At 45.1% G+C, this 24854-nt stretch overlaps 4 protein-coding genes across 10 annotated transcripts; all 4 read left to right on the top strand.

Moving 5' to 3' along the window:
- The first annotated feature begins 406 nt into the window (after positions 1-406).
- LOC115056697 (E3 ubiquitin/ISG15 ligase TRIM25-like) lies at positions 407-3132 on the top strand. The gene is made up of 2 exons (XM_029523353.1): positions 407-490; positions 1078-3132. Exon 2 carries the CDS (start codon positions 1080-1082, stop codon positions 2643-2645), a length of 1566 nt encoding a protein of 521 aa, XP_029379213.1. The 5' UTR covers positions 407-490; positions 1078-1079; the 3' UTR covers positions 2646-3132.
- Positions 3133-3618: 486 nt separating this feature from the next.
- On the top strand, positions 3619-9540 carry dld (deltaD). Of its 3 annotated transcripts, XM_029523354.1 has the most exons (14): positions 3619-3736; positions 5044-5119; positions 5828-5907; positions 6018-6086; positions 6203-6272; positions 6733-6833; positions 6921-7064; positions 7224-7325; positions 7410-7600; positions 7692-7862; positions 8024-8213; positions 8398-8535; positions 8620-8709; positions 8972-9540. In XM_029523354.1, the coding sequence occupies exons 1-14, from the start codon at positions 3698-3700 to the stop codon at positions 9035-9037; spliced, it is 1527 nt and encodes a 508-aa protein (XP_029379214.1). In that variant the 5' UTR covers positions 3619-3697; the 3' UTR covers positions 9038-9540. The 3 variants fall into 3 exon arrangements, with proteins under 3 accessions (XP_029379214.1, XP_029379215.1, XP_029379216.1); XM_029523355.1 differs by lacking the exon at positions 6018-6086 and having other exon boundaries at positions 8972-9113; XM_029523356.1 differs by lacking the exon at positions 6921-7064 and having other exon boundaries at positions 8972-9113.
- A 1033-nt stretch (positions 9541-10573) lies between these two features.
- On the top strand, positions 10574-16064 carry syt8 (synaptotagmin VIII). 3 transcript variants are annotated; one of them, XM_029522322.1, is made up of 9 exons: positions 10574-10669; positions 12663-12886; positions 13017-13186; positions 13273-13368; positions 13611-13778; positions 13846-14013; positions 14117-14234; positions 14387-14520; positions 14871-16063. In XM_029522322.1, the coding sequence occupies exons 2-9, from the start codon at positions 12703-12705 to the stop codon at positions 15093-15095; spliced, it is 1263 nt and encodes a 420-aa protein (XP_029378182.1). In that variant the 5' UTR covers positions 10574-10669; positions 12663-12702; the 3' UTR covers positions 15096-16063. The 3 variants fall into 3 exon arrangements, with proteins under 3 accessions (XP_029378182.1, XP_029378183.1, XP_029378184.1); XM_029522323.1 differs by lacking the exon at positions 10574-10669 and adding an exon at positions 11871-11922 and having other exon boundaries at positions 14871-16064; XM_029522324.1 differs by lacking the exon at positions 10574-10669 and having other exon boundaries at positions 12086-12886; positions 14871-16064.
- Positions 16065-18264: 2200 nt separating this feature from the next.
- LOC115056528 (uncharacterized) lies at positions 18265-23522 on the top strand. 3 transcript variants are annotated; one of them, XM_029523032.1, is made up of 4 exons: positions 18265-18885; positions 18964-19044; positions 19428-19612; positions 19782-23521. In XM_029523032.1, the coding sequence occupies exons 1-4, from the start codon at positions 18798-18800 to the stop codon at positions 20661-20663; spliced, it is 1236 nt and encodes a 411-aa protein (XP_029378892.1). In that variant the 5' UTR covers positions 18265-18797; the 3' UTR covers positions 20664-23521. The 3 variants fall into 3 exon arrangements, with proteins under 3 accessions (XP_029378892.1, XP_029378891.1, XP_029378893.1); XM_029523031.1 differs by having other exon boundaries at positions 18265-19044; positions 19782-23522; XM_029523033.1 differs by lacking the exon at positions 18964-19044.
- Positions 23523-24854: the final 1332 nt, after the last annotated feature.

Raw genomic sequence — 24854 nt, 5'->3', positions numbered from 1 at the left:
CCTGTGATTGTCAATAAATTTCACATCAGGGGCAGTTTGAGGATGATTGGCTGTGTGATGGACAGGAGAGCTGTCCAGGCTGAGCTGGGACTGGCTTCAACACCCCCGTGACCCGGAAATGGATAAGAGAAGAAGATGAACTAATTAATTAATGATGTCGCCAAAAAATAAAATATGATTACATCTGATTTTGTTCTGTCCTTTTTCAATGTATCAGTCTGAGCTTTTCCCTTTTGTATAAAGTGAACTTCTGCTGCTGTCGATCCAAAGATCAATAAAAAGGAAATGATCACCTCGATCAGCAAATAAAGAGTCAGGAAAGTCTCCCATGCAGAGCTGCAATGAGGCGGAGCAACACTGGGAAAGGAAAAGGGAAAGGCAAAGGAAATCAAAAGTGAAAGCTCATCAGAGTTTCAGCAGAGCAGCAGTTCAGACGAGTCTCTGTGAAGGAAACCAAACCGAATCCTCCTGATTTCTGTGCTGAAAGCTGGTGAGTGACAGCTGACCGGATTGACCTGCTTCTCTCAGCCGTAGATGACCTGAAGCCTCAAGTGTTTCTGGAAATGGTTGTCGGGGGGGGGGGGCACGTTCCAGTGAAGGCTGATGTCATCGATGAATTCACTGTTTTACTGCTATTGGAATATTTATTGCAGCTAACAGCTAACACACAGTCATGTGACTGGCTGTAACAGCCCTGACTGCCTCAGTCAGACAGTGAATGTGTTGTTTTCTGCCCGGGGGCATTACAGTCTGAATACCCCCCCCCCCCCCCACAGAGACAAATATAGAACATGACTGCAGTGGAATGAATGTGTGTTTGGTCACATCAGGTGACTGAAATCTGAACTTGTTCTGTTTTTGTTTTGTTTTTTTAAACTGGCATTCACCATTTTGATTAATTAAACTGAATCAGAAAATCTGAGGAAATCTTAATACCGTGCTAATCATATCTAAAATGAATATTATTATTACATTGTCGCTTTACCTTGAACACTGTGTGTGGAACAAGATTTTCTCTTACGTTTATATAAAGCTTTGACTCAGTTTTATTTTTCCCATTTTGTTCCCTGGGTGTAGATATGTCTGCTGCCAGCTGCTTCCTGATGGAGGATCAGTTCCTCTGCTCCATCTGTCTGGATGTCTTCACTGATCCAGTCACTTTACCATGCGGACACAACTTCTGTAACACATGCATCACTAACAACTGGGATGTTAATACCCCATATCGGTGTCCAGTCTGTCAAAGATTGTACTTCACAAGACCTGAGCTGCATGTAAACACTTTTATCTCTGGGATGGCTGCTCAGTTCAGACAGTCAGTCCAACGGACAAGCAGCAGCAGCAGTTTACAGCAACAAGCTGCCAGACCAGGAGAAGTTCCCTGTGAGGTTTGTGCTGGACCCAAACTGAAGGCCCTGAAGTCCTGCCTGGTTTGTCTGGCCTCCTACTGTGAGACTCACCTGGAGCCTCATCTGACAGTGACAGGCCTGAAAAGACATCAGCTGATCGACCCTGTGGAGAACCTGGAGGGCAGGATGTGTTCGAAGCACGATAAACTGCTGGAGCTCTTCTGCAAGACCGACCAGATGTTTGTCTGCTTCTTGTGCACATATTCAGACCACAAGAACCATGATATAGTTCCTCTGAAGGAGGAATACGAAGGAAAGAAGGCAGAGCTGAAGAAAAGGAACATTCAAATTCAGCAGATGATCCAGAAGAGACACCAGAAGCTGCAAGAGATCAAACACTCAGTGGACCTCAGCAAACAACGAGCTGACAGAGAAATAGCTGAAGGTGTTCAGGTCTTCACTGCTCTGAAGGCGTCTGTTGACAGAGACCAGGCTGAATTCATCAAGACCATCAAAGAGGAGCTGTCAACGACAGAGAAACAGGCTGAAGGCTTCATCAAAGACCTGGAGGAGGAAATCTCTGAGCTGAAGAAGAGAAGCGCTGAGGTGGAACAGCTCTCACGCTCTGAAGACCATCTCCACCTCATCCAGAGCATCTCATCCCTGACCTCTGCTAAACCCACCAAGGACTGGACCAAAGTCAGAGTCCGTCCTCAATCATATGCCGGGACTGTCAGGAGAACTTTGATTCAGCTGGAGACGACAGTCAGTGAACAGATAACTTCGGCATTTGTGGCTGAAATCAAGAGGCTCCAACACTCTGCAGTGGCTGTGACCTTCGATCCTAGAACAGTTCCTCCCAAACGATCCCGGAGTAATAACTGTAGATGTGTCTTTGATCACCATGGTTTCACTTCAGGAAGATTTTACTTTCAGCTTCAGGTTAGCAGATGGTCCAGGTGGACTTTTGGAGTGGCCACAGACACCTACAAAACCGGAAGAATTAGACTGAGTCCAAGAAACGGTTTCTGGACTCTAAGTGTGCTTTCAGGCAGATGCTTTGCTTCCGGTAAACCAGCAGTCCTTGTGTCTCCTGAGGATCACTATGAGAACGTCGGGGTTCTTGTGGATTATGATGAAGGTCTGGTGTTGTTTTATGACACTGACTCTGCCGGTCTTATCTACTCCTTCACTGACTGTCTCTTCGGTGGGAAACTCTACCCATTTTTCAGTCCTTGTGATAGTCCTCGAGGGGACGTGGATTTTCATGAAGAAAGAGAACTTCTTTTGCATTAATGAGTGACACTGATCAGAGAAGTTTGTGTTTGTCCTTCAACTCAAACTGTGTCTGCATTTACATTCTGTCTTCTGTCATTGGTTGGTGTGTTGTTGTGTGCAGAAACATACATTCATTTGTTTTTTCCAAAGATGGGTGAAGTTGATTGATGCAGCTTGGAGCCGTCCACAGCTGAAAAAACCAGATGTTAGCGGGACTTGAGGGACTTGGACTTCAGATTTGTCACTCTGGACTCATTTGATCTCTCCTAGTTCTTCTGTACTTTTTCTGCTTTGACTGAGTCTTCTTCATTCTAACTTTTGCAAGACCCAACCTTTCAGTTTCAGCATTGAAACCCTCCCATTACTTCTTTATGTAATAATTATAATAATAATAATGAATTGTTATAATTAATCACTGTGAATGTTTAATGTTTCTCATGCAAATCTGTGAAAGATGAGGCAGATTAATTTGAATACTGCTAAATTCGATTGTCACATTTGTGATTGTTACACAATCTAAAGACTTCTCTGATGAACAAGAAAACAAAACTGTATTGAAGTGAAGAAGATGGGATTCATCTTCATTTGTGGAAAACAGATCTTTTGAAGATGACGTGATCTTCTTGGGTTACTTTATTTTAATCTTTGAGATTAGATTAAAACATTCAGTATTCGTCGCCATTAATAATCTTGCAATTTGAGTTTGCACAGCAAAATAAACATACAGATTGATAAACGAATAAATAAAAGAAACAAAAATTCCATTCTCCACTTTTACTCCATGACATTTTCAAAGGAAATACTGAACTTCCATCAGACATTTTAATCTTTCTCAGATGAAGAACTGAATATCAAATGTAAGTTTATTTCCCACCAACAGACCAAAATAACATTACAAATTCGTGAGAATGGAGTCAGAAAACATAATGTGAATGATTTACCATGACGTCATTTGCAGGCGACGGGGGAGGCGTGTTTTTCATGCGTGTTACTGCGCATGCGCAGTAGCAGGAGTCCTTGGCTAGCCTGCCTGCTGTAGGTTACCGATCCTGTGCGGGGACACCGACAAGATGCAGAGCTGGACCCAGTTATACCGCTCTCTGGCCACGGTAAGCACCGCCCGTACTAACCCACACACCGGCACGTCCAGCCCGCCTCCGTTTCGTCCCGGCGTCTCGGTCCTTTGGCCCCCGTCGGGTCCCGGTCTTCCTCCGCGGCTCGGGCCTGGCTAGCCGGTCAAGCTAACCAAGCTAATGCTAAGGCAGACTGCTTTGGGAAAAGCTGCAGTTTGGAACACTTTAAGGAACAGATGTTGGTCAAACTGAAATGGATTCAAGTGCCAAAATTCAGTTTTCCTTTTCAATAATTCGGCGTCAAAAAAATAAACCAACAACAACAACAACTTTAGCTGAACTACGACATTATTTTGCAAACACGCGTCACGTTAGCCAACTCATACTGCTAACAAGTCATAAAGTTTTTATTTATGTTACTGCCGATGTTATATTTATAGTTTCCTCAACGTTACAGATAATTTAGTCATGTCCCTCTCCCATTAGCCGTGTTAGCAGGCTAAGCTACTTAGCGGTTACCTAACTCTTAATATAGATTGTGAGAAACTCAGTTACACTTTCACAGTTTTACAATTTTAACAGGCTGAAAAGCATCTAATAGCTAGTTAATAATCTCTGTTCGTATTAAACAAGTACCAGCTGCTTTTTGTTGTTTCTCCAAAGTTTGTTTTGCACGACATGTTAGCTTCTCAGGTGGAAAGGCTGAAGAGTCGCTGGTTCAATCACTGAAATTCATAATGTTGATAATTTAACCGTTTAAAATGATGATGACCTTTTTTTTTGGTGTGTTAATCTGCTGCTTCCATCTCATTTTAGATCTGAAAACATACAAACGAACAGCTGAAGGAAAAAATACTCATCTGTGTTTCCAGGCGGTGGTTTTTCATTTCGGTTACTTACTAAAATCTTTAGTGAAGGAAATAATCACACAGAAATACTTTTATACATATTCTATATAAGAGAGATCAAAGTACTGAGAGCAGAGTAGAACCTGAAGTCAAATTGCTGGTAGGTTGTAACATACTCTCCAGCCTATAACACTGATTCTGATTCATCTTCATGGGAAATTGTTTTGTTGCTGTTGCCTCAGTGCAGAAATATAACGGGACCAGAATAAATAAGAAAGAGGTGAATGTGTATCCTGAGAGTTCTCCTGTGGAAATCTGTAGAAAGACACTAAGAGAAGAATGATTTGTTCACATAAGAAGCTGAGCTGGTTACATTACACTGACTTGGCTGCTTTCCCTCTTTGGTAAAACACACTGTGTCATTGGAGCTTTCCCCTCGCCTGTAGATTGCCCTTTAGTTGTGGATTGTGATGTTGTTTTCTGTTTGGGTCAAAGCGGAGCCACCACCTCCCCTGCAAACTGCACGGAGCCACAGCCGTGTCGGTCAGGACCTACGCTGACAAAGCAGCAAGTAAGACGACTGTACATCTTATCACCTGTCTTCATTTACAGTCAGTTCTGTAAAGAACTTTAGCCACATGTTCGATAGTTGTCGGCCCTTTAGCTGATAATGGGCCTGTAATTTTTAGATATCTGTTCTTCAATGTCTGGCTTTAATTATGGAGAAGTTAGCTTCCTCCAAAATGGCTTTAACAACTTTTAATAATCAGATGTGTTGCCTGCTACAGTTTTGAAAAAGTCTTTTTAAATGCTTTTGTTCGGTTTTAAATTGGTGGGTGACTCAGTTTTTCCAGTTTATCAGTGACCAGTTTGTGTCAATTAATCATAATCAGGAGACGTGCTGTTTGAACTAGTGAAATAATGCTGATAATCATGAGATATGGCTACATTCTGAGTTCACCCTGAGTAATAATGTTGATAAACCTTTTTGGTCACTGCACATTCCATAGTTGAAATGTCGTTTCAGGAGATAAATGACGTGTTTTTTTCAAAATTCCTTTCATTAAGGGAACAAAAAAATCTTTTGAGTTTAATGTTGTTTGGTATTAAAGAAATGGCCATCCCAACTTCAGTCTGAACAGCATCTTTAAACTGTATTAAAATATGTATATTTAAATCCAACAATCATCTTCAGATATCGTTTTGCTGAGGTTGCTACTAAAGCAGACTTTTGTGTAGTTTGTGTGAATTAAAAAGCTGCTTTGTTGCTTCGCTGCAGTCGATGCTGACATCACAGTGGTGGGCTCCGGTCCAGGCGGCTACGTCGCTGCCATCAAAGCTGCACAGCTGGGCTTCAAGGTAACCCCCCCCCCCCGGCTTACCTCCTTCAATTGACTTCATCAATTTTGATCAATATTATCCACTACATCTCAGAGACATTAACACTGCCGATGTGTTTCCTTTGACAGACGGTCTGTGTGGAGAAAAATGCCACCCTAGGTGGGACCTGTCTGAATGTGGGCTGCATCCCTTCAAAGGTGAGTAACTCTGATCAGCCCTTCATCCCATACCACCTCCACCATCATCATCATCACCTTGAACAGGACACCCGAGGACCCTAAAGTTGATCTAATGGATGTCCTTCTGTTTGCAGGCTCTGTTGAACAACTCCTACTTGTATCATTTGGCTCATGGAAAGGACTTTGAGAGCAGAGGCATCGAAAGTAAGAAATAAGAAACACTGCTGGACGATGATTTTCAGTGTAGCTCCATGAAAATGATGTTTACCGGTCGTTACTGACGGCAAAAAAGGAAGTTTGGAAAACACCCCATAAAGGACCAGATCCCTCGTTCAGGATCTGGATCATGTCACCTGGTGGTCAGCCTCCTCCTGAAGGAGGATCATTGTGTTTCCTGGTTCCTCAAAACCAAATGCATGAATTAAATAGTTAATGAGAAACCATAAAACAAAAAAACACAAAATGTCCAAGTCAGTGAACCAATAATCATGATATCACGAGCTCTGGCACCGAGCTGATGAAGCGTCACACCGTCATCTGTCTGAGAATCTCATTCCTTTAACGGAAACGTGGATCTGTGAATAAAACTGAAGTCCACGCTCTATGATTGAAGCGTTTGGCTTATGTTATGTTTCTGTGAACTAACTGTGTGTGTGTGTGTCAGTTTCAGGCATCTCATTGAACCTGGAGAAGATGATGGGTCAGAAGAGTGGGGCGGTCAAAGCTCTGACAGGAGGAATCGCTCATCTTTTCAAACAGAACAAAGTCAGACTTCACTCTGGTTGTTCAGTTACGTCCAAGTTAGAGCCACAGACTCTGGTGTTAACGGTCTGACCGCCCCCCCCCCACCAGGTTACCCACGTCAGCGGTTTTGGGAGGTTGACGGGTAAGAACCAGGTGACGGCCACAGCAGAAGACGGCAGTGAGCAGGTCATCAACACCAAGAACATCCTCATCGCCACCGGCTCCGAAGTCACGCCCTTCCCCGGGATCCAGGTCCTGCTCACTTCAACTTCTTATATGTATTTCCTTAAAACATTCTGGCTCTAGACAAGAAGGTGGAACCCTGAAGATCAAGCAGTGTGGATACGTTTAGCAATAAGTGTTAAGGAAAGATGAAAATGTATTTATTTTCAATTGAACATGTTTCTGAAGATCGATGAGGACACCGTCGTATCATCGACAGGAGCTCTGTCCCTGAAGAAAGTCCCAGAGGAGCTGATTGTGATTGGAGCTGGGGTCATCGGAGTGGAGCTGGTCAGTATCTCTTCTTCCTGTCCCGTGTCAGATATTGAAGAGATCATGTGATCCTCAGAGCAGCGATGCTTTCTTCTCCTTCAGGGCTCGGTGTGGCAGCGTCTGGGGTCCAAGGTCACAGCGGTGGAGTTCCTGGGCCATGTGGGTGGCATGGGCATCGACATGGAGATATCCAAGAACTTCCAACGCATCCTCCAAAAGCAGGGCCTCAAGTTCAAGCTCAGCACCAAAGTCATGGGAGCCACCAGACGGCCCGACGGGAAGATAGACGTGGCGTGAGTAAAACGTTTGCTAAATCTTCAGGTCCTGTTGGGAGACCAGAGTTTATGGAAGCTGACCAGGCTGCGGGTGCGTTGGTTGTTTCAGAGTGGAGGCGGCAGCTGGAGGGAAGAACGAAACACTAACATGTGACGTGCTGCTGGTCTGCATCGGACGACGACCTTTCACCGAGAACCTGGGTCTGGATACTGTCGGCATCGAGCTGGACAACAGGGGCCGAATCCCCATCAACAACCGCTTCCAGACCAAAGTCCCCAGGTAGACCGAGACCTGAATACGGCCTGAAATAGATTCAGTCAGATTTAACAGCTGAACAAAGGTCCTTCAGGTGGTCGGAGGAAATTTGACCTGACGACACTTTGCAGGAAATTTTAGAGAAGTGTCCTCGTGAGGTTAACGTTTTTCGTCCCCTCCTTCAGTATTTATGCCATCGGTGACGTGGTCGCTGGGCCGATGCTGGCCCACAAGGCCGAGGACGAAGGCATCATCTGTGTGGAGGGAATAGCCGGTGGTGCCGTGCACATCGACTACAACTGCGTTCCCTCCGTCATCTACACGCACCCTGAGGTGGCCTGGGTGGGCAAGACAGAGGAGCAGCTGAAAGAGGAGGTGAGAGGGTTTAACAGGAAACTGCTGCTGGTCAATGAAGTTTGGGGAGTTTCAGTGATAACGGCAACGTTATTATTATTACTGTTGTCATGACGATAGTAAGTGCAGCAGCAGATGGTGATTCTGGTTCCACAATCAAAGCTGGAGCTGGTCTAATCCTCTTCATCCTCCTCGTCCTCCTCAGGGCGTCCCCTACAAAGTCGGCAAGTTCCCCTTCGCAGCCAACAGTCGAGCCAAAACCAACGCTGACACCGACGGCATGGTGAAGATGCTCAGCCACAAGGAGACTGACCGGATGCTGGGAGCGCACATCCTGGGATCTGTAAGAGCACATGGCTCACCCCGATCCAGCAGGTCCTGGTCTGGAGTCCCAGATTGAACTGAGACCTGATGTGTTTGTGTTCAGGGAGCAGGAGAGATGATCAATGAAGCTGCGTTGGCCATGGAGTACGGAGCTTCCTGTGAGGATGTGGCCAGAGTCTGCCACGCCCATCCTGTACGTAACACACACACACACTCATCACACTGTAGTGAGATACACCCACAATTATTTATCTATTTTTTTCTCAAAGTTGTCCCGATAAAACCTCTACAGAGATGTAAAAACGCAAATGTAGAAGGCTTTAGGTGGTCTGATGTCATCTGTTAAAACCAGGAAGTGCCTTTAGAGTGTGGGACAGGTCACATGATTAACCACCATGTATGATGTCAGAGGAAGTAGCGCAGTAACAGAAATGCTTCCTCCTCTTCCTCCTCAGACGGTGTCGGAGGCCTTCAGAGAAGCAAACCTGGCCGCGTCCTTCGGCAAAGCCATCAACTTCTAATCCGCCGGCCGCTGTCGCACCTTCAGTGTAAATAACAGCCCAGAAACAGGAAGCTGTGTGTGCCTCCAAAGCTCCATCACAGTCTGTTCCACATTTAGCTCTAGTGTTATTTAAATGTTTCAGTCAAATAAAAAGAATAAAGGAGGTTTGGGCAGTAAATCACCTCCGACTGCAGATCGCTCCTTTTGTTTCCTAAACAGAGTTTTACAGAATCTCAGCAGAGAATATGATGCACTTCTTTACTGGACATGGAGAGAAACCTATTATCAGCTGGGGCTCCTCTTTGGAAAGGAGGAAAGTTGTTTTTATTTTTGTTTGTGGTTTTTTCTTTTTTTACAGCGTGAAACAAACACAAGAAGCCTGATGGGTTGATCAGGAAACTGTCATCACTTGGATCAGATCCAGCTTTTGAACTAAATCGCACAATACGTTCCGTCTGATTAACTTTGGTTTGTTCCACTCAGATAAGAAACAGGCAAAGACAAAATAAACACTGCAGAAAACATGGACGCTTCTGTTTTCACTCATTTCAGTTCAGATCTAAGAAAAGTTCTTCAGTTCTTGAAGAGCGTGACTCCGTCTTGAAATGTTGAGAAAAAAGGTTTAACTTTTTCATGACTTCAGTTTACAGATGTGAATCAGAAAAAGTTATTTTTGGACACATCTGGAGCTGCAATATATAAAATCCAATTTTCACTGCAAGATCTTCCTGAAAGGAAAGTCAGTTTTAGTGATTACATTCAGGTTTGAGTTATTCTTTTTATTATTATTTGGATAAACAATCCCTGAGAGGCTGAATTCCAATAAAACTAAAATTATCAGGCAAAAAAACTCACAAATACTTTTTTGTTTTAAATCTTTATGATAAACTTTTGAAAGGTAAAATCTATACAGATATTTTGCTCTAAAGTTTTTCTAAATTTCTTACATTGGTTGTAAGAAGAGGTCAGATTGTGTTGAAGTCTATGGGAAAATGTCCCCCTTCCACCCTTATATTGAAGTCTACGGGAAAATGTCCCCCCCACTCCCTTATATTGAAGTCTATGGGAAACTGTCCCTCCTCCCTGATAAGTTTATGGTCTCAATCTGAAATACAACATGATCATTTTTTAGATGATGCTCCATTTAGAGGGAAACAGACCTGGAGGAGGGGAGGGGTTAGGGGCGGGGCTAAGGAGGGATTGACATACTTTACTGCCCAATCAGGAGAGAGTCCGGAGGAGGTCAGATCCACCTTCTACTCCAAATCTGGTTTCAACAAAACAAGATGGCCGACAGACAAACTTGTAAACTTTAAAACAGCACAATGACATTCACAGTGAGTTGACCTTTGACCCCATGCTCCTCAGAGTCTCACAGTTCCTCTACTTTTAAGCACTCTGCTTCTTTACTGACTGAAAACAACAATAGTTAAATGGTACTAAAAGAGAGTCAGTGACTCAAACTGTGTTTGAACAATTTGTGTTTTAGCAGCAAAGACTCCACCTCTGTTTGAACACTGACGGCAAAGTGTGCGTTTGTGTGTTCGGGGTGTGGTGTGTGTTACAGCAGCAGGTTAAAGATGTCAGACTGAAGTTCAGCAGCCGTCTGAACGAACGGAGAGATGTAGACAAAGTTGGACGTTGCCTTCAGGTACAGTCGCTGTCGTTTCTTCTTTATTGTCCAGACTCACATTAAATTTTCTTTAGATTTGATCTGTTCCTGAATCGTGTGACTATCTTCATATTTACTTTTCTTTCTCTCCTCTTTTTCCTGCTTCTGTTCCATTTGGTTGGTTTGTTTCGGCCTTTCCTTCCTCCCCCCTTGCTTCCTTAAATTTTTTGTCTTCACCAGTTTTTTGTTTCGTTATTTACCGTTTTTTTGTCTTCATATTTCCTCCTGGTTTCCAGTTTCCTGCCATCTTTCTGTTTCTCCCGCACTGTTTCCTTCCTTCCTCCCTTCCTTTGACCCTGTTTTTGTTTTGCTGTTATTTTTATTTCTCTCTTTCTTGCTCTTCATAATTCTTCTTTCTTCCCAAATTTCCTGCCATCCATCCGTCTCATTGCTTCCCTCCATCCACTTTTGTTTTTTTCTTCCTCGTTTCTTCTTCTCTGTGTCCTTAGGTTTGTTTCTCGATTGATTGATTGATTGATTGATTGATTAGTGTTCAGATGTTGTACCTTAATCTGTTTCTCTAGTTGTTCACTTTTCTTGTCTCTGCCGTTTGTGTAGACAGTTTGTGGCCATTTGTCAACAGAACACATTTTTCAGTCAAATTTCTGCCTCGTGGTTGAATTTACAAAGGACGAGCTCAAGAACACGCCCGATCAAACAAGAGCATCGTTTCGAAATGTTTACAGAGCGAATAAATCAGGGAGAAGGTGGGACATTTTCCCATAGACTTCAATACAAATGTCTTTTAACACCCCCACAATGGTAGTTATATAAAAAGCAGATTGGCTTCGGTTTATGGACGCAGAGTGCAGGTCCAGGTCTACGAACAGTTTCAGAGATGTGATGTGAATATAAAAACATTCCGATATAGACATCGACATGTCCTGTCGGTGGCTTCACTTCGTTGGATCGTTAAGTGAAGGCTTGTTTTGTGGCTTTTGCTGAACAGGAAGTGGATTTGTTTTTAGGCCCTGTGTCCGTTTCAGTGTTTAAGTAGAAAGATCACAAAGGAATGTTTGGGAAGTGGCCGGACTGAGGACGAGGATGATTACGGTGAAACAGACGGCTGTAGATGGAGGGCGGACACATTTCCTCTCTTTGATCAGTCGGTGGTTGTTTTCCGTCACTTCCTTCCTCTTCCATGGCTGAATTCTCAGCAGAGCAGAAAATCTCCAGTCTGCAGCAGACGAAGGAGCAGATGTCCACGTTTGAACTTTAAAACTTGTCATCAGGTAGTAAAATGTTTCATTTGCTTTGTATCTTTGCTAATAATGAATTTGTTTATTGTCCGTTGGAGGGCCTTGTTGGACCCCCACAGAGCCACCTGTTTTTATTTGGTCTTTATCTTTCTGGTGTCGCTGTTTTCTTCCAACTGGTGACACCACATCTTCTGACCCTCAGCTCAACGAGAGGTGTCCAGATTTCCAAAATGAGAAAATTAGGATATTTCCAGTTGGGCGACCAAAAGATGAATAAACTATCTGACATGCTAGTTTATAAGTGCCGTTATCAGGGCGTGAATCGAGCTGCTGCTGTTTGTCCATGGTGGAGGCCTGCGGCTGGAATTCAGTCTGTTTCATCCGTCACTCCTGAGGAAACCTCCAAACTGCAGTCTGACCAGTGAAAAGATTTAACCATGTTTCACCAGTTTGACTTCTGAGGACGTGATGTCTTCCCCCCAATCAAACGCTGCTGTTGTGCTTTTAGCACGACTTAAAGTCATGTGTTTTATTTTGAAAGGGTGCAGTAAATAAGGCGATATATTATATTTGTGGTTTTAGAGGAAAAAACCGTCAAAGTGGAGTTTGATGTCTTCTCTCTGGAGCTTTAGTGACAACCAGTCAGAGAGCCAATCAGAAGAGATGATCTGAGTCTCTCATTAGTTTCACAGTTAGCTTTCTGACACCAACATCAACATTTAAGGTCTTCATTGATTGGTGTTGTCCCGATGGCTCCGCCCCTTCTCCCACAGCTAACCGGTCTCCCTTGTAGAGCTCCTCGTCCTCTTCGTCATGCCTTCCACCCATCAACCAAATCCACTTCCAACTAATACGACTCACAATGTGTCGTTTTCGTGGACTCCTCCCATCACCACTACCATCCCCACCACCCTCCCCATCGTCACGAACACCACCATCAATCCAATAGTTGCTGTCGCTGACACCTTCATCAACAACCTGCTGGACAAGATTCCCTGTAAGTCCCCAAATATTCGCAGAGTTTCAGTTCTTACGGGAAGTGGAACCTGTTTGAGTGCAAACAGGAGCGTCTCATTGTTTAATGCTGCCGTATCTTGTGTACCTAACCGCGTACCCGTCTGGCTCAGTGCCTCGATGGGCCATCTACACCATCTTTGTGGCCGGCGCTCTGCTGATCCTGATCTGCTGTCTGTGCATCTGCATCAAGTGCTGCTGCAAAGGCAAGAAGAAGAAGCGGCAGAAGAAGGACGAGAACATCAACATGAAGGGGGTCAACGGGAAGACCACCATGGCTCTGGTGAGTCCTGCTGGCACCAAAGTCAAATGGAAAATCTAGTTTCATGGACTGGTACCGATCCAGCTCTGCTTCTTCTGCCCCAACAGGTCCAGCCAGATGCGGCTGATGTGGACTACGGATCCACCAAAAAGCAGAGAGGAAGGCTGCTCTACTCTCTGGAGTACAACGGCGCTCTGGCTGAGGTCCTGTCAGATCACGAGCTCAGCAAAGTTTTATCCATCAATGTCAAACCAGACAAACTGAGTAATTCATGGAGTGAAACAGAAAGAAAAATGTTCAGCTCAGGTTAAATTCAGGAAGAGACAGCTCAGTCCTTCCAGAGTCTTCTCTGAAGGCTCAGTGATGTAGAGATGGGTCAGGAATCACACTTTTCATGACTCTTCTGTTGAAGTAAAAGTTAAACCGAAGGCCCCGTTTTCTGCAGCTCATCGTCGGGATCAAAAAGGCCGACAGCCTGATGGCCATGGACCTCGGAGGGAGCTCGGACCCGTACGTCAAAGTCTACATCCTCCCTGAAAAATCCAAAACGTGTGAGACCAAAGTGTTCAGAAACACCCTGAACCCCATCTTCAACGAACAGTTCCAGTTCCAGGTAGGAAGATGGACTTGTTATATTTGATCAGTTCAAGCGGGATTAATCCATCGAGTCCTCTCCTCAGATATCCAAGTCCTCCCTCCTGAAGTCGACGGCGGTGATGAAGGTGTTTGACTTCAACCGATTCTCCAAACACGACATCATCGGCGAGCTCAGGGTGCAGCTCTGCCAAGTGGACTGGAACCACGTCATCGAGGAGTGGCAGGACCTCGCCGAGCCCGCCAAGTTCGAGGTAGAGCAGCGACACAGATCCAGACTCAGAGTCTGCAGCTCACTGAGCCATACCGAAGAATTCTGTATTTCATTTTTTCCGTTGTTTCGTCTGTGGGCTGCAGGAGGAAGATCTGGGCGAGATCTGCTTCTCTCTGCGTTACGTTCCCACTGCCGGGAAGCTGACGGTGGTGATCCTGGAGGCCAAAAACCTGAAGGGCATGGACATGGGCGGAGCCTCAGGTTGGAAACCTGGTTAAAACTTCAATTAGTAACTTTTCAGGATTAGAATTCTTCAACAGTTCAGTTATTGTTCTTCACCTTTTTTCCCCAATTTGGTTTATTTCTGGACATAAAACAGAAATCACTGTCCTTTTTACGCCTGTTGTCCGCAGATCCTTACGTGAAGGTCCAGTTGGCTCTCGATAAGAAGAAGTGGAAGAAGAGGAAGACGTCCATCAAAAAGAAAACGCTGAACCCCTATTACAACGAATCCTTCACCTTCGACGTGTCGTTTGAACAAATCCAGGTGAGAACCAAGAGTTTCAAAAATATATAATGGTTAATGATAATTATTAAATGTACACGAGTAATAAAAACTATTATTGATATTTAGCTTATAACATTTCTTTGTACCATCGATTGACTGTTCAAGTTATGTGTTGAATCTTTTACAGGATTTACTTTACTGCTGAAATTTATACAACTTTATCTATTATTATTATTATCACGTTTATTAAAGAAAATTAGATAAATGTTGTACCTTTTTTTTATTTAAATATGATTTAGTGAATTTTGACATAAAAAGAAATATATATAACAAAGTGTGTCCTTTAAAAGCAGATTTCTAAAAACCAAAACTGTCCGATTTGTCCTCAGAGGGTGAACCTGGTGGTCTCCGTGTGGGACCACGATGCCGTGACCCGGAATGACGCCATGGGAAAGATCTTCCTGGGCTGCGACGCCACGGGGAACCAGCTGAGACACTGGGCCGACATGTTGTCCAACCCGCGGCGGCCGGTGGCTCAGTGGCACAGCCTGCTGTCGGCCGAGCAGGTCAACTCCAGCCTGACCCTGAAGAAGAAGATCCCCCTGCCCTTCTGAGGGAAACGTCACGTCCTGAGGAGTCTCTCTGGGAACATTTCATCTGCATTTTATACCTTAAAAATCAACAATTATATTTTAGTATCCAATCATAAAATGAGATTCTACTTTCAAAGATGAGCTGTGTCAAACCCCGAAGGCGGGCCAAACATCCCCTGAACCATTTGAACTTTCTTCATGCTGGAATATAAAAGCAGCAGAGAGTCAAACCAGCAAACTCAGCAGGTTTTCTGTAAAATGTATGAAATGTCACGTCCTGCTCAAACATCCCGACATCAGATTCATAAGATAAAAAACATCCACTCCAAGATAACAACCAGCAGGGGGCGCCGACAACACTGAAACCAAACACACACTCAACAGAACAAATACAGCCTGATGGAGCCGGACTCACTGGACTGGACTCAGGCGATGATGATGATGAAGGTCTTTATCAAAATCCACAGACTGTCTCCAAACCTGGACCTGGAATCTGGGTTTGTAAAGTGAAGCCAACACTGAAGAGCCTCAAACCTTCATTCCATCTGCTGGCCATCAGGGTGCAAAGAGAAGTCGTATTGTATTGAAGTCTATGGGAAAATGTTCCTAATCCTCACCTGTATTATTTGTAAAGCACTTTATCATAAAAAAAACTGTAAAATCAGAGCGAGCGGGATTAAAAGGTTTAAAATAGTTTTAAAAGTTGGACTATTGGTGGTTTCTGGACTCCACGATCTGACCGGCTCCTGCAGATCTCACCAACACAGACCAGGTTAGTGTTTGTAGACAAAAAGGAAAACGTTGAATCTTCTCTTAGTTTTAGTCCCAACAGAGAAACAAGCTGCAGCTGTTTAATGGTTTTATTTTGTAAACCAGTCAGGTCTGACCCCAGGTCCTGGTCTGACCCCAGATCCTGGTCTGGTCTCAGGTCCTGGTCTGACCCCAGGTCCTGGTCTGACAGCAGGTCCTGGTCTGACCTCAGGTCCTGGTCTGACCTCAGGTCCTGGTCTGACAGCAGGTCCTGGTCTGAACCCAGGTCCTGGTCTGACCTCAGGTCCTGGTCTGACCTCAGGTCCTGGTCTGGTCTCAGGTCCTGGTCTGGTCTCAGGTCCTGGTCTGACCTCAGGTCCTGGTCTGGTCTCAGGTCCTGGTCTGACCCCAGGTCCTGGTCTGGTCTCAGGTCCTGGTCTGACCTCAGGTCCTGGTCTGACCTCAGGTCCTGGTCTGGTCTCAGGTCCTGGTCTGACCCCAGGTCCTGGTCTGGTCTCAGGTCCTGGTCTGGTCTCAGGTCTCCCATCACTGATATTCTTGATGCTTTGGATGAAAATCTCAGTGAGTTAGTGACTGTAATTGTGAGGAAAGCGAGCGTCCAAACATTCTGGTGTGCTCATCATGTGCTGAGGGGCCTTTGAGCAAAGCTCCGGATCCCCAGCAGCTCAAACTCGTCTCTCCCCCGACAGCTGAGGGGTTAGATGGAGCTCAATCAAGCTGATCTCAGCAGGCGTCTCCTCCTGCTGCCTCAGACCTCCAGAGATGCTTTTCATTAAGCGTCCCTGAGCTCTGGAGCTCCGGGGTTGGTTTGATTCTAACGCCGTCAGCTCCCTGACACACGGTGACATAGGAGATCCTTCTATCTGCAGAGAGGAAACACAGTTTTTCCAGTAACACAACAATCCAAACTGAGACACAAACACATGAGCAACTTTCTGTGTTGGACTTTTTCTTCATCAGCTCGAAGATCGACTTGTCATTAAAGACCTGGATGTTTATTCCTGTTTGATTTTTAATGTTTAATCATCAAAGATGATGCATTAAAAACTCAGTTAATTTACTAAAACCTCTGTCTTGACCAAATTGCCAATTTGCTGAAATAAAGTTTCATCTTAAAGTGTCTCGGGATAAAGTTAGCATGGTGTTAATAGATAAATGAATTCATGTATCCATCTGAATGAAGAGCAGAAATTATGGAAATGATCCAGGCAGAGAAGCTGAATGTGTCCCGGTCATCTTAAATCACAGCACGGCAGACGTGGCCTTTGTTGTCGGTCTTATCTCCTGTGAATTTCCTGCCTGCTTATTGACAAAGGCAGCCAGATACACTCAGGCTTCATTATGAAGAGCAGTGACATCAGCTGGTCGGTAACCAGGAGACCTGGAGAGAGACTCAGCCATCCAATTAAAACACCAGACCAGGAGGAGGAAGAAGAAGGGTCAGATGATTGTTCTCAGACGGAGCTGCTGCCTGAGCCAACGTGAGCCCAACAGACCAACAACCAGCAACACGCTCACAGGGTGAGTCCAGGAACAACACTGCTGCTTTCAGCTGATAAAGCCGGAGCCGTCTTCGATTGTGTTCATTATTTAGAGACTCTGAGTCAGATCTGACAACAGGGTTAGAGGGTTAGAAACCAATGACACCAAAAATCATTCTAGATGGATAAATAGAACTTTACAGCTGTTTTTTGGATGTCCGTCGATCAGACTGCAGTTAGAATTGGTTTCTACACTGATTTAAAAGCATATTGTTCATTTTTGGGGTCATGAAGTGAAAACATAACAATATTTGTCTGTTTTATAAATCAGTATCTTTCTGCCATTTTTCTAACCCCTAGAAACAAATAATTTACTGTTTACTAACATTTTTATTTTTCCACAGACTAAATGACACAATGGGGAAGCCAACAATACTTTAAAATTAAATTCAAATCAGTTTGATAATCAGGCTGGAAAATGTTTTGTTGAAAATGATAGCTATCAGCAGGTATATAGATTATTGGGGGGTTAGTGTTCTTCGTCAGCGTAATTGGTGGTGAGCTTTAATTGGATGACTAACTAACTTCACCTTCATCTAACAAGCCCTGACAGATTTACCCCCCCAACAAAGGTCTCTGATGCAATTATTGGCTCTGCAGCACGGTGGAACAGTGGTTAGCTCTGTTTCCCCACAACAAGGAGGTCCTGGGTTCGGTTCCCGGCCTGGGGCCTCCAAAGACATCCTGTCTGGATTCATCTGAAGGTCTGAGTGGTTGTTGGTCTCTGTCTGGACACCTGTCCAGGCTGAGCTGGCATTGGCTACAGAACCCCCCGTGACCCGGAAACAGATCAGAGGTAGAAGGTGAATGAATGAATGAGTGAGTTCTGCAGGCAGAGTCGTGCTGAACCTGGAAGGCACAGCTGAGGGCGAAGAAAGGCAGACACTGAGCATGCGTGTTCGTGGTGTTGCAGCGGGGGCTTGCTGGCCCTGTTAGCCCCCCCCCCCTCCTCCACCGCAGCAGCCCCGCACGGATAATCACATTTGCGGGGTTTGTCACCGACGTGAGGCGCCGCCGTGTAGCCGTTGTGGGGCCGGAATGAGCCGCATCGCCCGGGTACCAGCGGCTAACTGCGGCTAGCTGTGTTGACGGTTAGCATTAAAAATCCGTTAACGTTATGTTAGCTCCGTCTTCCGGTGCGCTGGAAACAGTCGTGTGCGGTATTTCGGGGCAGAAATGACCGACAGTTAGAGCCCCTTCCCCCGCCCTCCGTCCAGCCCACCGCCGCCGGCTCCAGCTCCACAACATGACCCGCAAACAGTGAGCCAGCCGGCTGCTGTTAGCGGCTAACTTAGCCGGTGATGCTAGCGGCGGCGGCGGCGGCAGCACAGTCCGTCCCCGCTGAAGCGTCGCCCGGCTTGCCGAAGATGACGGGCCGCCTTTCTGTGCCTCTGTCCGCAGGAGGCGGAACATGGAAGCCGGGGCAGACTGGAACAAAGACCTGAGTGCGCAGAAACTGCTGGATAAAAAGGCGCTCCGCGGGCAGCATGGAAGGATCGGTAAGGCCGGAGTCTCTCCCGGAGTCTCTCCCGGAGTCGTGTGGGTTTGTTTACCCCAAGGTGACCTCTCATCCGCAGGTATAGCCCGGACTCTGCACAGCCTGCTGAACACCCAGAACATCCTGCTCATTCAGTCCTTCACCCGCTCAGAATGTGCCGGTAGGTGAAGAGTCCTGTCGGTCCGGTCCGGTCCGGTCCAACCGAGGCCCAGCTCATCACAGGCCGAGCATCAGAAACCCCAAAGTCAGGCTGACCTCGGAAAGACTTTCATCCCACTGAAATCTTCCGTCCAAATTCTCAGTTTGTGGTCTAACTGTTCTGCTCTTCTAATGCAGCTGTTGATTTTACTCAATCCCTCCAACAGATATTTGATTTGCAGTAATAATATTAAGTTTAATCTTCATCTGGCAACCTCACCTGATTTGGACATAAACTGACTGACACTGTTTTAGACAGTTTTAGACAATCTGTCAATTTAAAGCTGTGTCCAGCTTATTAAGTGTTGGCAGTAATGTATGTCTCTGAAATGTCCCGTGTCCCAGGCTCCTGTCCAAATCTGATGATGAGTAAGAGCGAGCACGCCGATGCGAGGCCCGTCCCCGTGGCCCTCACCCCCCAGCTCCCTCCCAGAGCTCACCGGCCCCTCTGCGTGTCGGTCTCCTCCGACAGCAGCGGACGCTTCAAGGCTCTGGAGACGCAGGAGTGGAAGAACAACCTCAAAGCTCAGGTGCGTCCAAACGGACACAAACCATTTGGCTAAAGTTTTGAAAGGCTTGAACTGCTGTGTGAAGAGCGACACTGGGTATTTACTACTTTGTTAAAATTATGTCTGATGCACACGCCCCGAGTTCCTCGGCTGGGGTCCGACCAGACTGACAGACGGTGTGATTTTGCAGATGGAGCAGGCCCACAGTGCAGGAGCGGCCAGCAGCACCGGCTCTCTGGAGCGAGCGTCCCTCTTCTGCGCCTCAGCTTCCACCACAGTGTGCGGCTCCAGCCTGTCCAGCCCCGTGGAGATCCTCAACAAGAGCAAGTCCTCCAGCCGCTTCTCTCTGTTCTCTCCACCCTGGAACAGCAGCTCCGAATCCGACTCCAACCCTCCGTCCCGGTCGGGTTCCAAAAAGTTGCGCAACTACAGCAGGAGAGCTGCCACGGGGCCAGCAGGCGCCAGGGGCCCTGATACGCCTGAGCCCAAACCTAGTGGCCCCGAACACTTCCAGTACTCTGAACCTGTCATCTCCAAGGTGACGGACTACATCTACGTAGGCAACCTGAACGCGGCGTACAACGGTCGCACCCTTTGCCGCAACAACATCGACAGCATCATTGACATGAGTTGTGTGCCGGGAGAACCGGGGCCCAGCCTCAGCCTCATACCCTGCACCTGCTCCCGCGGCATTCGTCACAGCTGGTCCCGCCTCAAGGTGGACATCGGAGACGTGCCGGGCGCTCTGGGCGACGGCCCGTCCCTGAAGCAGCGCTGCTTCGAGGACATCAACGAGTGCATCGATGCCTCCACGGAGAAGAGGAAGCGCGTCCTGGTCCACTGCCGGGACGGCTTCTCCCTCGCGCCGACGTGCATCATACAGTACCTGATGGTGAAGCAGAACATGAGGCTGATCGCGGCCTACGAGCTGCTGAGGGCCAAGTACCCGGTCAACATCAGGGAGTGTCACCAAAACGTGCTGGTGAGCCTGGAGAGGGCGCTGAGGCCTGGGGGCAACGTCGACCCCGAGTGCTTCAAACAGGCCATCTCTCGCAAAATGGCGTGGACCTGACTCTTTCCCATCATGCTCTGCTGCTGCTCAAGGCTCTCTTTACCCCCGAGATCAGATATTTACTTCAAACCAACCAAGGGCAGCTGTACACCCCCCCATAGACTGGTCAACTGGATTTTATCACCCCGCCTCCTCCCAACTTGAGTTCAGTGGTTGTGAAACTTGATGAATTTGATGTTTCTTCTTCTTCAAACCTGTAAATGTGACCTGCCTGTGCCCCCCCCCCCACCCAAACAGGATACGCAATAGACTCCACAGTAATGTACACAGCTTACTATAGTATCACCATGTAATAGTGTTGGCTGTACAGTTGATATAGTCCCGCTTCAGTTCAGTGCCATGCCGTGGTCGTGGTGTTTTATATCAGGGGAATTTCTCAGTGGGAGCTCTCAGGAGATAAATGATGTCATTCCAGTACAGGGCGGGAAATCTGTCTGTGGCCTCCTTCACACCTGGAATTAAAATGCATCTTTGTGAGCTGTGTTTGGCACAAAAGAAACCCAAGATGTTGAGGTCACAACTAATTTGGACAAGAGCTATTTTAAAGGTCCGTGTTGTGTTTTTTTTTTTTTTTTTTTTCCTTCTTCTTTCTGGTATTCCCATTTAAATTTTTTGCATTACCTTGAATCGACCTGTCCTCATGAACATGCAAGTACGAGCACAAGATGCAAACAAGATTCAAGGTTGATGGAACCATCATTCCGTAGCACCCTTAGTCTCCACAGAGGACCTTGAACTTGAAACACAAAGTAGTTCCCCTTCTTCACCAAAGCGAGCAGGTTTCTTTTAAAGGTGGGTAAACGCTGAGCTCTGTAGTTATCAAACATCCTAAACCTCCGCTCTAACTTCATCACTGCTGAACCCATTCTATTTTTCAATCAAATTTTAATTTGAAAAACACAAGATGCATTTTATACATATCTCTAATTCCAGGAGTGAACTTAACGTAGATTGTGATACAATCTGACAATGAAGCAACTGGCCATCATGTGTTTGCAGGCTTGTTTTTCTTCCTAAATAATCTGTTGTGCTGGCTAAATTGGTTGTTTTGAATATAGTAGTCCGTGTAGTCGGTGGGTTTAAATTAAAAAATGTAAAAAGACATATAAACATAAAGAACCTGAAGCCAAGCTGCAACTCTGAAGATCGGCGGTGTGGATCACTTCACCGCCGACCGGATTCATCCGTCTCTATTTCAAGAGGGAACTTTGCACACAGACACACGTTTTAAATCAGAACTGCTTCTGCTTGCCTCCCCCACTTTTTTCCAGCCTGATGCCATTTTATTTTTTCTGGGTTTGTGTCTTCTGAGGTCAGTGTCACGACCTCTCCTCTGTGAGGAAGATTGTAGCCCCGTTTTCAGCCACAGTTTAGTTTTGTCTGGTTTAATCTCTCCGGTGGTGCTCAGACTGTGGCTTTGAGAATCTGAACTTTGGTGTATGCAGCGAAGCCGGGTGATGTGCATCATGTGGATTATCAGTATTAGAGCATCAGTGCCACTGAACTGCCAGTCAGGGTTTTACACTGCAGGAGAGGATTTTGCACTACACACATGGAGGGGCTGCCCAAATGCAAATTTGCCTTTTTTTTTTTTCATATATATATATATATATATATATTCACAATTTACTTTTACTGTCTGAGGTTTTAAAGTGTTTACATACTCATGCTCATGGCTAGTTTAAGGTGATGGTTCAGTTTAAGCAGTACAGGTTTTGGTCCCAACATGGACCTTTGGTCATTGTCCTGAAATCTAAATACAAAACCTGAGATAAAGAGAATCAGGTATTCCGCTTACAATATAAAACAGGAAATCAGCAATGAAATCAATGCTGCAATTTCTGCTCAAAGCAGTCGCAGGTAAATTTTTCTGGATATCAAAAGCTCTGTTTTTCATCCAAGATTCAGGGCTTTAACTTTAATTTGCTGTAGATCTGCTAACTCACAAAGTTTAGTTGCTGGCGTATAAATTTTACAGTTTTGATTGATAAATGAAAACTTTTTTCACTATCTGAACTTTGGAGTCAGTTCAGTCAGTTTTGTGGTTAAACTTTTAGAGACATTAACCTGCATTTAAAAGTAAATCTGTCCACGAGTAAGGACAAATAATGTCTGGATGGATTTACACCATAATACAAAATGTAAATATAAAAATAATTTAAAAGGACAAATAGTAAAGTGTGAAGGAAACACAATGAGGGCGTTTCTTTTTCTTGTGTTTTCACTTTATATTTCTTCTGTTTGTGGGCAGCCCCGGTGAGAATCAGCCACGTACGACAGTTGTAACGTGAACCCGACAGCACAGTTCAGCTTTGACACGAGTGGTGCTTTAGAAGTGGAAACTGAAGTATGGTGCCTTCATCTGAAGTCGTCTCATGACCGTACGGTGACATTTGCACACTTTGTAAGACTTTAACTCTCGGTATGTTGTAAAATGTTGGATATTTTTTTATGTTTTTTTTTTTGTTCCCCAGGCCCACCCCCAAAAAAAAGTGTGAAAATGAAATTTGTGCGAAGTGGGTGGTCCTTGCTGTAATATATCTTTCTGCTGTTGGTGTACAGTTGGCAGAAGGAGATGAGACTGAAGATGTGTGGGCACATTTTGGTTTCCCCCTTATTCACACACTCATTCTGTCAAACTGAATATGTTTTCTAACTCGTTCTCTCAGGTGATCTCTCAGTGGGCCAGAATGTTCTCAATGAATATGATGTTCAGAAATGTGAAACGATGTGTTCCTCATGTCATGTTTCTTAAGTTGGATATAATTTGTACTGTTGAAATATTAAAGGAAAAGATGTACTCAGCGGGTGTTTTGGTTTGAAGCGTGTAAAAGAGGTCAGCTGACCAGCCCGGACACGAAGGCCGTTATCACGCAGATCAATACGTGATGATGAAATTCTAATGATTAACGTTAATGACGTGTGAATTGATGCAACGTGATGGATCCATGTGTTGCTACTGATCCTTATTCACAGAGTCTGATGTGTAGAACAGGACCTCGCATTGTGGTATTGTTTGTGTGAACTGATGTGGATCCTGGTTTTGAGGATTGAGACTACAACAGCAGCTACTATAAATAAGAATTTGTTGAATGTAAAAACACTGTTTCTGCTTCTGTTGTGCAAATTTGATGCTTTTTAATATTTTTTTTCTTACTCCATTGATGATGATGATGTATTGATGATCTGTTTTAGTCTCTAATCTCAAAAGATGAGTGGACCACATCAGATTTACTGAACTGTGCTGGTTCAATGTTTGAGCCTTCACATGCTGCAGATTGTCTGTCATCAGCAGCTATGACTGGACCCCCCAATTATGTGTCCCATATTTGCCAACAAAAGAGAGATGAGGAGTTGGTTCACAGCTGAGCCCAGACCTGAAGACAGAAAAAACCTCAGATAATAAGAACAACATGCATTTTTAGAGCTCAAGAAATATCTGAGTGGGGAGAAGACGAGAAAGGCCTTAAAATGAAATTTGATTTATTCACATTTCCCATCAGATGTGTAGCATTAAACCTGTTCTCCTTTAATATCTCATTATTGTGACAAAACAAAAACCTCTTTTCCTCCGATAATACCTCCAATAATATCCACACACAAACGGGGAAAGAACAAGGCAAATGAACACACCTCCTCCTCTGATTAAATCTCATTATTACTTTAAAAACGATTGAAGACTTCGGCCTTTCTCAGCTTCCATACCAGAGAGCAGAGTGGACTGAATATGAGGAAACATGAAAAATGTATTATTTCATCTCTCTCTCCACATGCTGTCCTAATCCAAGGCCCTCATTGTTGATTTAATTTACTCCCTTTTATTAAATCTTTTCGCAGTCACACATTTGCATCACATGAATGAACTGATCTTTAGAATCATCTCTCTTCTATTTCTGAACTCCTGCAGCTTATTTTTTCTGTCCCCTGGTTTCCCTCTCGGACTCTCCAGCTCCTGTTCAGTTTCCTAATAGCATCCATTTAGCGTGTCTTAAATGACCGTCTTGAATCTCCCACCTGCTCCCCTCCAACTTTCATCGGTTTTCATCTCTGAGGAGCTGCCAACCGGACCGCCGCTCCCCTGACGACGTTCATACGGCGTTTATTATCTGATAACTTGTTGGTTTCCTTCTTGTTATTGCTCTTCTTGGTTTTTTTTACCATCTTAATCTCTGTGAGCACTTTCCTTTTCAG

Source organism: Echeneis naucrates, chromosome 16, assembly GCF_900963305.1.
Source record: "Echeneis naucrates chromosome 16, fEcheNa1.1, whole genome shotgun sequence".
Classification (NCBI taxonomy): domain Eukaryota; kingdom Metazoa; phylum Chordata; class Actinopteri; order Carangiformes; family Echeneidae; genus Echeneis; species Echeneis naucrates.
The sequence above is the reverse complement of the archived record's forward strand: the minus strand, read 5'-3'. Positions and strand labels throughout refer to the sequence as shown.

What these genes read in the sequence shown, in the direction of transcription:
- dld (XM_029523354.1), top strand. Translation starts at nt 3,698, where the DNA reads ATGCAGAGCTGGACCCAGTTATACCGCTCTCTGGCCACG. An exon ending in GACGGGAAGATAGACGTGGC is followed by an intron (nt 7,601 to 7,691) that starts GTGAGTAAAACG and finishes TGGTTGTTTCAG; the next exon opens with AGTGGAGGCGGCAGCTGGAG. An exon ending in GAGTCTGCCACGCCCATCCT is followed by an intron (nt 8,710 to 8,971) that starts GTACGTAACACA and finishes CTTCCTCCTCAG; the next exon opens with ACGGTGTCGGAGGCCTTCAG.
- LOC115056528 (XM_029523031.1), top strand. Translation starts at nt 18,798, where the DNA reads ATGGAAGCCGGGGCAGACTGGAACAAAGACCTGAGTGCGCAGAAACTG. An exon ending in CACCCGCTCAGAATGTGCCG is followed by an intron (nt 19,045 to 19,427) that starts GTAGGTGAAGAG and finishes CCCGTGTCCCAG; the next exon opens with GCTCCTGTCCAAATCTGATG. An exon ending in AGAACAACCTCAAAGCTCAG is followed by an intron (nt 19,613 to 19,781) that starts GTGCGTCCAAAC and finishes GTGATTTTGCAG; the next exon opens with ATGGAGCAGGCCCACAGTGC.
- LOC115056697 (XM_029523353.1), top strand. Translation starts at nt 1,080, where the DNA reads ATGTCTGCTGCCAGCTGCTTCCTGATGGAGGATCAGTTCCTCTGCTCC.
- syt8 (XM_029522323.1), top strand. Translation starts at nt 12,703, where the DNA reads ATGCCTTCCACCCATCAACCAAATCCACTTCCAACTAATACGACTCAC. An exon ending in CCTGCTGGACAAGATTCCCT is followed by an intron (nt 12,887 to 13,016) that starts GTAAGTCCCCAA and finishes CGTCTGGCTCAG; the next exon opens with TGCCTCGATGGGCCATCTAC. An exon ending in CCGAGCCCGCCAAGTTCGAG is followed by an intron (nt 14,014 to 14,116) that starts GTAGAGCAGCGA and finishes TGTGGGCTGCAG; the next exon opens with GAGGAAGATCTGGGCGAGAT.